We start from the raw sequence: 12,651 nt of genomic DNA on the forward strand, positions 1-12,651 counted from the left end.
TTCAGTGGGAGAAAGGGAGCCAGTCCTGCTGGTCGGGAGTTGGAACATAGTGTCTTACAGGAATGGTGGGCCTGAGCATGTTCTTGTCTTGATCCAGTCCTTGGGGAAAGCACTTTGATGGGACATTTCGCATACCCTTGTCTGATTAAGAAAGTTCTTTCTGTTTCTGTTCATGAATATATGTTGATTTTTGCCACTTTTTCTGCATTTTTTGAAATGTTATTTTATAGATCTTTTCTCCTTAGCAACTAATATAGTGAATTATATTAGTAGATCTTCTTGTATTAAACAAGCTTGCCTTCTTTGTGTGAACACAACTTGATTAGGATATGTTTCATGTATTTTAGGTTTGTGTTTGTGAATATTTTGTTTAGAAATTTTTGGAGATCTGTGTTCATGAGTGAGACACTCTCATACAATATTTCTGTCTGTCACACTCCTTGTCTGGTTTTTGTATGTCACTAGTTACCTGTTTAACTTAAAACAGTACACATTTATCACCTCACAGTTTTCGGGGGTTCAAGATTCCTTAGGTGGCATAGCTTGATTTCATAGTCCAAATCCTTCACTAGGCTACAGTCATCTTGAGGCTGTACAAGGAATGTTTTGGCTTCTTATGGACTGCAGAACTGAGGCCTCAGTTCCTCGTGAACTTTTGAAAGAGGCTGGCCTCATTCAGATCTTTGCTATATACTGTTAGAGCATCTTGCAGTATGGCAGTTGGCTTCATCAGTGTGAGCAAGGGAGAGGGCAGGAGAGTGGGCCAGCAAGAGACTGGTAGCACGACGGAAGCTGCATTCTTACATGAGTCACAGAAAAGATACTCCATTGTCGTTGCCATATTCTGCTCATCAGAAGCAAGTCTTCAGTCCTGCCTACGTTCCAGAAGAGGAGGCTTACACAGGGTCTGCACATCTAGAAATAGGGACCTCAGGGAACCAGGTCAAAGGCAAGTATCATGGTGATGCTAACCTCAGAAAAAGGATCAAAGTGTATTTCCTCCTTTTTTTCCCCTCTGTTTGTTCTGTGTATTTTTAGTTGTTTCCTTGGTTGTTTGCACTCCCAAGCAGTGCAAATACTGATCCTTTGGTATCCATTGTTGTGGTTCTTACTTGTTCTTATTTCCCATAGACATTGTTACTGTTACTGTTTTAAGTAAACCACATGTTTTCAAGATTTACACAAATGTTATACACATCTTTGCTCGCCATCATTTCTTATGTTTCAGACCATGTGTAGGCAATCATTTCCATTCTAATTTATGCATGTCTTTTCCAATTTGCTTTAGTGAGGTACTTTTGATGGCTAGTTCTGTGATTATTTTGTTTGTGTATTTGAAAATATGTTTATTTTTCCCTTTTTCTAAGGTTGAGATTGGCAAACATTTTCTGTAAAGGGCACCATAATATTTTGGCTCTATGCAGTGAAAGTAGCAGTGGACATATTGTAAAGTGTGTGTGGTGTGTTCTAATAAAACTTTATTCATGAAAACAGATGATAGGGCTGGAAGTAGCTCAGTGGTAGAGAGCTTGCCTAGAATGTGTAAGGCCCTGGGTTTGAATCCTGGCCCTGCAAACAAACATGAAGGGCCTAATTTTGCATGAGGACCATAATTTGCCAATCCCTGTTATAAAGTGTAAAGTTTTCAGTACTGAGTATTGTGGTACATACCTGTAATCACAGTCACTCAGGAGCAGTGTGAGAATTGCTCTTTCAAAATTCTGATAAATTACTGGCATTTTTTTCAAATACCACTTCTTCCATATTCTCTGTATGATATCTTTCTGAGATTCTTAAGTGATGTTACAGTGAGAAAGTCTTTTTTTCTTTTTTTGTGATACTGGATTGAATTTAGGACAGACTGGTGTTCTAACATTGAGCTACTCTGTCAGCCCTTTTCACATTGCTCATTTTTGAGGCAGAGTCTTGCTTTATGCCCCAGGCAGCCTGGACTGCCATTCTTCTATTTGTACTTCCTCACAGAGTTGGGATGACAAGCATGCGTCACTATGCCTAGCCATTGATTAAGATGGGGTCTCATAAACCAAAAGGTTTTTTGCCCTGGCTGGCCTTGAACTGCCATCTTCCCCATCTCTACCTCCCAGGTTGCTAAGATTACAGGCTTGAGCCATTGTGCCGGCAAGAAAGTCCTTTCTGTCTCTGAACCCTTCTTTTGTCTTCTCTTTGCCTTCCTCTGCCATGTGCTGGATAATTTCTTCAGCTTCACATTCCAGTTATCTAATTTCTCTTTCCCTGTGTATAAGCTGCTGCTTAATACAGCTGAGTTTTGAATTTTGAAACTCAGGTTTTAAATTTCTGGTAGTTTTACTTTGGGTTATTTTGTATTCTTTCAGTCCTTGGGCATACAAGTTCTTACAATATATAAACTATATCATAGTTAAATCAACCTCCTCCACCATTCTTCTTTATTCCCCCTCCTCCATTCTTAGAGTAGTTTCAATAGGACTCATTTTTCCAGTTCCATACATGTGTACACAGTATTTGCACTATATTCACCTTCATATACCTTTTCCTCACATGATAAAAAATTTTATTCTTGGCCCTGGTGGCTCATACCTGTAATCCTAGCTACTCAGGAGGCAGAGATCAGGAGGATCATGGTTCAAAGCCAGCCCAGGCAAATAGTTTGCCAGACACTATTTTAAAAAAAAAAACTCATTACAAAAAAGGGTTGGTGGAGTGGCTCAAGTTGTAGGCCCTGAGTACAAAGCCTAGTACCACAAAAAAAATTTTAGATTATAAACTATGCATTTTTTAGAATTTATGTAGAAATTATTTGAGGGCTAATTTGAAATATCTCATCCATAGAGAATTTATAAACTTGGGTCATTACTGACCTAAGCTGTTATAAAACTAAGTTTTCTGCCTGAGAATTTTAGTCCATATGTAACATAAATATATATTGAAAGACAACTTAAAGGTTTATTTTTGTGGTTATGATTTCTTGGGTGAGATTATTTCCCCTTCATTCAGTGGTAAGATTGAGAAAGGCAGTTTTCTGTGTTATCTTTTTAGTTACGCTGAGGGAGCAGCCCTGTGGAGGGAGCTTCACCTTCCTATGGTTTCCTGAGGCCGGGCACCTTACCCTACACCCTGTACACTCCAGATCTTCCAAACCTTTCCAGGAGAAGCTGTCTATGGGGGCTCATGTATCGACCTCAGTTTTGATTTCTCTTCCTGTTTCAGCCCTTGGAGTCTCCGTACTGTTACGTCAGAGCAGTAATATGTTTGAAAAATGTTTAAAACAGCATTTAAATTTCTACAGGAGGGATGTTTTCCATGCTGTTGGAAATGGCAATCTGGTCTTTCTTTTCTCCTGATTAATGACAAAGATATTTTATGTCCGCAATTATCCAGTTAGAGTTAAGAAAACAGAATTTTCCATCACTTGATTTATATATTTCCATGCTGAAATATTAAAATATATTTATAAAGTTTTTTGTGTAGAGTGTTTCTGTTAGTATTACTGCCAGGGATTTGTATATAGTGGATAATTAAATATTTTTGTCTGTTTTTCTTGGTATTAATTGTCAGTTATAATCTAGACAAAAATAGAAAATAACTTATTTTCACAATATGTTTTGGGAATTTGGGATTTGTAATAATCATACATTTTGGGGCTGAAGGCATGGCTCAAGAGGTATGTGTAGTACCTGACTAGCAAGCACAAAGCCCTGAGTTCAAACCTAATACCACCAAAAAATAAAGCCTTTTTAAGCAAACCATACATTTCTTTTTTTATTTTTAGAACGTTCAGAGAGCGTGCGTCTATTAGCTTTTCATCAGTATAAAGAAATACCTGAGATAATTAATAACAGAAAAGCTTGTTTAGATCATAGTTCTGGAAGTGCCAGGCACAATGGGTGCACCATTGTTTGGGGCTACTGGTGAAGGTTCCATATGGTCATGGAGGGATTGTAGCACAAACTGCTCATACCTCATGAGCCAAGAAGCAAGAGAGAGAATGGCCAGAACAGAGTACCACAGTCCCTTTCAGGGACATACCACCAATGACCCAAGGACCTCTGTCCAGTAAATTTTACATCCCCAAAATTCCATTACCTCCTAATACTGCCAACCCTGGGGACAGGGTCCTTTTACACATGGACATTTAGAGGACACTCATCTAAAGCATACCAATATGTAAAATCTTACACTTTCCTGTGATTTTAATTTTTCTGTGACAAAAATGTGTAGATTACTAAGTTTTGTTTTAATTACTAAATACAGGAAATTTTGCATGAAAATCTGATGTTGTTACTACTTTTTTTCATCTTAGCTGTATGCCACTGGCTATGGTGCTGGTGGCAGACTAGGGATTGGTGGGACAGAGTCAGTATCTACCCCAACTTTGCTGGAGTCCATTCAGCATGTATTCATTAAGAAGGTGGCTGTGAACTCAGGAGGAAAACACTGCCTTGCCCTCTCTTCAGAAGGAGAAGTTTATTCTTGGGGTGAGGCAGAAGATGGGAAATTGGGGCATGGCAACAGAAGGTATGTGAAAATATTTTGATATTATATTTTCCTTTGCTATAATGCTTGTACAGTAATTGTCCTTTGTTTTTCAGAACATTTTCAGTAATCTCAAAATCAATAATATTAATTACTCATTTGCCAGAATAAATTTAAAAGCCATTATGTGGTTTTACCTATATGATTCCTATACTGAGAGGAAAACATCACAATTGACACTACTTTTTAAGCAAAAGAACCAAACTCATTTGTTTTTAAAAATTAGTGACAAGCACACTGGTGGTTTCACAGTACCTGACTTCAAACTGTGCTATAGAGCTGTAGCAATAAAAGTAGCATGGTTCTGGGACAAAAACAGATACAAAGATCAATGGAACAGAATAGAATACCCAGAGACCATGCAACTGTAGTCGTTTGGTATTTCACAAAGGAACCCAAAACATGCATTGGAGAAAATACAGTCTCTTCAACAAATGGTACTGGGAAAGCTGGATATTTACATGTAGAAGATTGAAACTAAATCCCTGTCTCTCACTCTGTACTAATATCAATTCAAAGTAAATCAGTGATCTTAATGGAAAAGTTGAAATGTTGAAACTACTACAGGAAAGAACAGGGAACATACAGGCATAGACAGTAACTTCCTGAATAGAATTCCCAGTAGCTCAGTAAATAAGAGAAAGGATGGACATATGAAACTAAAAAGCTTACACAAAAGGAAACAGTCACAAGACTGAAGAGACAGCCTACAGAATGGGAGAAAATCTTTGCCAGCTATACATTTGACAAGAGATTAATAACCAAAATATACAGAAAGCTCCAAAAACCTCTCAAAGAATCAACCCAATCATTAACTCTGCAAATGAACTAAACACAGTTCTCAAAAGAAGTACAAATGGCCAATAAACACACAAAAAAATGCTCAACATTCCTGGCCATAAAGGAAATACAGATCAAAATGACATTGAGGTTTCACCTTAATCTAGTCAGAATGGCTGTCACCAATAACACAAACAACAAATGCTGGCAAGGATGCGGGGAGGAAAAGGAACCCACATACACTGTTTTGGGGACTGTAAATTAGTGCAACCACTGTGGTGATTCCTCAAAAAACTAAAAACAGAGCTACCATGTGATCCAGCAATACCACTGCTGGGCATATATCTGAAGGAATGTAAATCAGGATACAGGAGAGCCACTTGTACACCCATGTTTATCGTAGCACTATTGATAATAACCAAAATACAGAAACAGCCCAGATGTTCTCTACAACTGATGAATGGATTAAGAAAATGTGGTATTTTATTCAGCCATAAAGAAGAATGAAATTATGTCATTTGCAGGTAAATGGATGGAACTGGAGATCATCATGTTAAGTGAAGTAAGCCAGGTTCAGAAAGATATAACTTTGGACACCAGACAAAATATATGCAACAACAACCCTAAAGATACTGTATATCAGACAGCAGGGTAGTAGTCCCTGAGAAATGAGATACAAACAATGCTACTTCTAAAAATTTTCCCCAGTGGACTATCTGTAGAAGATTTCTAGGCTATGGCATAGGAAGAAGTAGCCCAGGCAGGTTCTGGCAACTTGAAGAGTATAGAGGAGACAAACCTGTAAGTCAAGAAAGGCCAGGATATCTATAGTGTACAGAGTACTAGAGGGGAGAAAGTTGTATAAAGAGAACTCCAGAGACTAGCAGAACTGAGTGTGATAATCACAACTGTAGGAGGTCAAGGAACAAACCACCCAAAAGGATTAGAAGGAACCATAGGTCACATAGGGCAGGGGATAGAGCTTCAAGTAGCCTCATAATTCATAGAGCATTGATTAGAGAACTAGAATGGTGGTATCCAATAGTAGGGAAAAAATTCTTTATATACAATTGTTGCTATGTTCCCATACCAAAACTTAAAAGCAAGACCTTTTAAAAATATGAAAACCATTTTCAGCTCATAGGCCTTTCAAAGACAAGGCCTTGGGCCAGATTCAGCCATGTGGGCAGTAGTTTTCCAGCTCCTGATTTAAAACTCTGAAAGTCTTACTCTGGCATTCAGGTATCCTGTGCAAAGGGAAATAGGTACTTAATTGTGAAATGTTGACTTCAGGTCTGAATGATTCTTCTGTTTTAACTTAATAATGACTTGTTTGAGAGGATGTGTATTGAGAGGTACACATTGAATAAATGAGCCGCAAACAGAGAAACCCATGATACAAGTTTTAAAATATTTAAAAGCAGAAGTGTATTTCAGCTGTATTTGGTGTCTTTTCTTTTAGTCCATGTGACCGTCCTCGTGTCATTGAGTCTCTGAGAGGAATCGAGGTGGTTGATGTTGCTGCTGGTGGTGCCCACAGTGCATGTGTCACAGCAGCTGGAGACCTCTACACATGGGGCAAAGGCCGGTATGGCCGCCTGGGGCACAGTGACAGTGAGGACCAGTTAAAGCCAAAGCTGGTGAGAAGGCCCCATATTCAAAGGCCCATGCCCAGACTACCCTCTCATTAGTGTTGAAGCGGGATGGCATCCATTTGCCATTAACATTATAGTTTTAAAATATCAGAAGTATTCGTCATTCTATAGAATGACTTTGTATTTACTTGAGGTTGATGACTATAGGCTAATTATTTATAAGTATTTCCCTCCCCCCTTTTTGTCGTACTGGGGGTTGAACTCAGGGCCTGGTGCTGGCAGGTACTCTACCACTTGAGTCATGTCCTCAGCCTGGATAGGGTCTTGCACGCCCTGGGCTATTTCACATAGCTGGGATGACACACACACATCACCTTGTCCAGCTTTATTAGCTGAGATGGGGATCTCATAAACTTTTTGCCTGGGCTGGCCTCGAACTATGATCTTCCTGATTTCCACTCCCAACGTAGCTAAGATTATAGGTTTGAGTTACCTTGACTGGCGTATTTTCTTTTTGATGGAAATAAAAAGCACCTTGGTACATATTTCTTCTGAAGGAATGATAGAATAGCCTTGATGGCAGTGTAGGGTTGGCTCATCAGGGCACTGAGTTTGCTTCCTTATAGTTCAGAAGATTCTTGGTATCTGCACGTAAATATGGTTCTAAGGGGACTGCCATTGGAGGGAGTGGCAAATGCCCAGGATGTATAGGATTCTGTGCTGTGTTGTGGATGCCTGATGGATTTCCCATAATGCCTCCCAACTTCCACTAAAGACATGCCTCCTTTCAACAAATGTGAAGTTTTCACTTCATCACTTACATGAAGCATTTTAATATTTCCTTGTTTTTTGGGAGGCATATTTTCACAAAATTCAGGGCAGGAAAACACTGAGCAGATCACACAACAATTTAAACACAACTGATGATAATGTGGGACTGATTAAGATTTTCTCCATATCAAGTGAGCTGTGAAACGTGTTTGAGAATTTAAAAATTTTTGTTTTTGAAATTTTTTTTATTTATTAAGTTTTGACCATTCTTGTTCAAAACCATATACAATAAATCATTGAAAAGGCAGGCTTACTATATAGTTCAAAAAGAAGAAAATGTTTTCTGTTTCATTTTACAGGATTATTAAAAAATTACCTGTTCTTTGTAAAGACTTCACACACTCATAAAAAAGAAATGGTAGCTTTGTAAAGCCTTTCCTTTGGTAAGTCATGGTCAACTAACATGTCCCTTTTCTCTGAAGGTGGAAGTTCTGCAGGGCCACCGTGTAGTAGACATTGCCTGTGGCAGTGGTGATGCCCAGACTCTCTGCCTCACTGATGACGACACTGTCTGGTCCTGGGGGGACGGGGACTATGGCAAGCTTGGCAGAGGAGGCAGTGATGGCTGCAAAGTGCCCATGAAGGTATTCCCTGTCTTCCCAATCTCAGTTATGCCATTATTATCCCCTCTGTGTGCTTCTCGGGTACATTTTACCTCATCTTTTGCCTTCTTTGTAGAAAGTATATTAGATAATTGGGTGAAAAGTGAGGGAAAGACTCAAGGCATTATATTTTAAGTGCTCTTTATGAAGAGCCTATGATTTTGTTTAGTATGTAGAACTGTTTGAGGATTAGGATAACAATTATGTCCTATCACTTCAGTGTATAGTAGTGTGTAGATGCCACATGTTATGAGATATACTAGAGCTTGCTGAAAGAATTGCTTCTAGGCAGACATCCTGTGACAGGCCACAAGAAGCCACATGTTGCTAAGAGCTGGTTTAGGGGTTTACTGCATTGCTTCTCATGAGCTGAATGACTAGGCAATTTCTTAACAATGCCAGACTGATTTTTGCCCTTGTAAATGAGTGGTTAGTAGAGGTTGAGGGAATCTATGTGCTTAGGTCATGTACACAGTTTAGATTCTACAGTCTGCAGTGTGGTATAGTTGAGGTTCTGTGCGTGGTCTTGGGAACATGAGTTCTGTGAATGGAAACTAGAACCTGTCTGTGCTCAGTGTCCTTCCTTGCTGAGCTTGGATAGTGCAGGTGCAGAACAGAGCCACATGGTGCACAGGCTTCCCTTGAGCTGATTCTAACCTCGTAGTATACGCTAGATGGGGTATACCTCAGATGGGGAAAGAGCCTGGTCCCAGTCACATAGTTTTTCTTCCTGCAGTGTGCTATCCAATACAGTATTTGTTGGTCATATGTTACTATTTAAGTTTAAATCAATTATAAGTAAATAAAATTCACTCCCTTGGTGCTAAATAACTAAATGTGGCTTAGGGCAGCTTTCTTTTCTACCACTTTTTGCCTTTGCCCCAATACAGGTATATGGTATTTAGCCACATTATGTGTTACAAAAGAGTTCTCCCATTTATGAAAAATGGTTTGTGGTAGACTTCCTTAAACTTAGGAAGGCTTTAGGAAAGGCTGTGCACCTTTAAGGATTAGGATCTGAACATGGGAAGGGCTGGAGGAGGATATTACCATCCGCCACTCTGACAAGGCTAGAGGCAGGGAGAGAGTAACTAGGAAAACGAATTTTTGATTCATTTAAGTTTAAAGTTCAATACGAGAATTTAAGCATGAGAATACTTACAGAAGAAAAAAGGAACAGGTTTTGTTGGGTAAGGAAAAGTGATGACCAGGTAAGTAGAGCCCATGGGACCCTGATGAGGAGGGTCTGGACCCTGGTGTGCAGGGGTGAGTGCAGGTCACAGGGCTGCCAACCAGGGTTGTTGATTAGCTTCAACATGGATAGATGGATAGGGGAAGGTACTCCTGGCCATTCCTCCCCTGTTGCCTGATGCTGCCTCCCTGTGGGCCTCTTAAGTCTCAGAGAGGGCTGGTAGCAGATGAGGACAAGCACAGGGCTTTTTGGAGAATGGTGCCCCACGTCAATCTTGGGGAGAGAAAATTGAAAAGTTCACCTATGAAATGTCCCCTTTCTGGTGAGATATGCTGGTCCTGTGCTCTGTGTCAGCATACCTGCTGCCAGTCAGATGCTCCTTCCTGCTTGCTCCTTGGCAGTGCTCTGGCTAAGTAGAATTTGATTTTATGCCGTAATAAATATTCTATACAGGTATGGACTTTCAGAATTCTTGTTAAATTCAGGTTAAATCTCAATGTGGTTGCAGCGGTCAGCAGTGATCTTGAATAGACTCTTTCTAATTGAACTTTTTCTCCTTTTAGATTGATTCTCTCACTGGCCTTGGAGTAGTTAAAGTAGAGTGTGGATCTCAGTTTTCTGTTGCCCTTACCAAATCTGGAGCTGTTTATACATGGTATGCAAGTTTCTGTTTGTTTCATCCCATCAAAACCAGATATTTAATTGGAACTGTTAAAAGCCTTTCATCAACTGGAATATAACGTCAGTAGCAGGCTGTGATTTGCATCCTGAAGTGTAGAGCTTGCACCAGGAGGGTTGCAAGGAAATGTGATAACCTTGAATTCCATGCTTTCTTTGTGTGTAGGGGCAAAGGTGACTATCACAGGCTGGGCCATGGATCTGATGACCATGTTCGGAGACCTCGGCAGGTCCAAGGGCTGCAGGGGAAGAAAGTCATTGCCATTGCCACTGGCTCCTTGCATTGTGTATGCTGCACAGAGGATGGTAGGTGGGAAGCCTGACATAGCAGACTGAGGTCTGTAAATCTAAGAAGGTTGCTCAGGGTAACACATGTTGCAGTGCCAGGGACTTACACTGTGTCCTGAGGGCCCATTTGTGGGGAGGTTTTGGCCTTGTCATCTTCAACCCCCTGGTATTATACTTCTGAATATGTTTTGTGACTAAGCAGGAAAGAGCTTACAATGGAGCAGGCCTGAGACACTGTCCTCAGACAGGCCTGCTTCAGGGTTGGTCCTTATCTGAGAACCTGGATCTTCAGAGGGCTCCCCACATTGTCCAGGTGATAAGGTGGCTTATCATGCCTGAAAGGTTTGTACAAACAGTGTGGTTCATGCTTTTCTCTGAGGTCTGGAGCTTGGTACATGCCAGGCAAAGAATCTGTCATCAATCCCCAGTGAAAATTCTGGGTATCCGGTATGTAACCACCTTCCCTGGTAGACAACACTTTACATGTGTCATCATAAGTTGGGGGAATTAAGTTCATTCTCTGTGGTTACTCTGGGAGAGGACTCTGGAAGCTTGCACCTGGATTTTCCTGGCCTTTGCCCCAGTTGTCTCTCTTGCTTAATTTTGCTTTGTGTCCTTTAACTGTAATAAATTGTAGCTGTGAAAGCAACTTTATTCTGATGCTTGCAAGTGAGTCTTAGAAGTGAATTGGAGAACCCTGACACAATAATGAAAGTGACCTTCCAGTTGGAATAAAGGTTGCTAGTCAGCTGATTTGCAATGTGGAAATTATTCAGGGTTAGTATGTAGGCCCAGAGTAGTCACCTGGACCCTTTGAATTAGAAAAGGAGACAGAAGCTGGATGCCAGTGGCTCACATCTGTAATCCTAGCTATTTGGGAGACTGCTATTGGGAGGATTGTGGTTCGAGGCCAGCCCAGGCAAATAGTTTAAGAGACCCCCATCTCTATAATAACCAGAGAAAGATGGACTGGGAGGCATGGCTTAAGGGGTAGAGTGCCTGCCTAGGAGGTATGAAGTTCTGAGTTCAAATCCCAGTTCACCAAAAATTATTTAAACTGGTGCCCCAGCTTTTGTTACAACAATCATTTTCCAGAGTCTACTCCTTTTTAAAGGCTTTGGTGAACTGTATGAACATGTACTCTTTAATTCATTGATGGAATAGTTTCATATGGGAATTGAGTGAATTTTGGACCTTGTGGATGACATTATAGTTCTTGATCAAGAACCTTCAACACATTTTTTTCTGTGATTAATACATTTTGCTTTATTTAAATAATAATTTAAATTTGTATTTATTATATTATTGTTTTACTGGGGGTACACTGTGACATCTACAGAAGTGCTTACAATATATCTTAGTTAAATTCACCCTCAGTGAATTCTCCTTCATCTCCTTCCTCCTGTTCTTAGAACAGCTTCATACATGAGTACATGATATTTCCACCATATCCGCTCTTCTGCACTCTTTCCTTACATCTTCACCTCTCCCACTGGTACCAGCCTCCAGAACTGTTTTACCTTTTTGTCCTCTGTTTTCAGAAAAAGACATACTTGTTTAAGTTAGCTATACAGCTGGGTGCTGGTGGCTCATGCCTGTAATCCTAGTTACTCAGAAGGCACAGATCAGGAGGGTTGCAGTTCAAATCCAGCTCAGGGCAAAATAGTTCACAAAATCCTATCTCGTAAAAACCCCAGTCAAATAATGCTATCTCGGAAAAAAAAAAAATCACACACAAAAAAGGGCTAGTGGAGTGGCTCAAGCATTAAAGAGCACCTGTCTGTCAAGTGTGAGGCCCTGAATTCGAATCCCAGTGCAATCAAATTTTAAAAAGGTAGCTACACAGGCAGTTTTATTATGACATTACCATGTATATGTATATATTACATCCCAAACTGAATCATCCTCTCCTTTTTCTCTTTCTACCTTAGTTCCCTTCTTACGGTGATTTCAGCAGGTTTAAAAATTCTGTATTCATTCTTGTAAGTTGGAAGTACATAACAAAGAACTTTTCTGTATCTTGATCCATACCAGAATTAGTTGCTGTCCTGGTACTACTCCCCTGAAGATCTGAGTTCATATTCCCTACAGGCAGGGATACTTTGCTGTATAATCATAACACAGCTGTCCAGCCATGGAATTCACACTTGTC

At 40.1% G+C, this 12,651-nt stretch overlaps 1 protein-coding gene across 5 annotated transcripts in view; it reads left to right on the top strand.

The window, feature by feature from the left end:
* The window catches only part of Herc2 (HECT and RLD domain containing E3 ubiquitin protein ligase 2), a 219,812-nt gene that overhangs the window by 189,012 nt on the left and 18,149 nt on the right, over positions 1–12,651 (top strand). For 3 of the 5 annotated variants that reach the window (XM_074061872.1, XM_074061875.1, XM_074061874.1), the window contains exons 79-83: positions 4,301–4,515; positions 6,776–6,953; positions 8,162–8,323; positions 10,097–10,188; positions 10,378–10,517. In XM_074061872.1, coding sequence (XP_073917973.1) covers positions 4,301–4,515; positions 6,776–6,953; positions 8,162–8,323; positions 10,097–10,188; positions 10,378–10,517 — 787 coding nt within the window. Of the gene's footprint in view, positions 1–5; positions 3,006–3,036; positions 4,239–4,300; positions 4,516–6,775; positions 6,954–8,161; positions 8,324–10,096; positions 10,189–10,377; positions 10,518–12,651 lie in introns of those variants that run through there. The other 2 variants (XM_074061877.1, XM_074061876.1) reach the window with 2 other exon arrangements.

This window comes from Castor canadensis, chromosome 19, assembly GCF_047511655.1.
Source record: "Castor canadensis chromosome 19, mCasCan1.hap1v2, whole genome shotgun sequence".
NCBI classification, from domain to species: domain Eukaryota; kingdom Metazoa; phylum Chordata; class Mammalia; order Rodentia; family Castoridae; genus Castor; species Castor canadensis.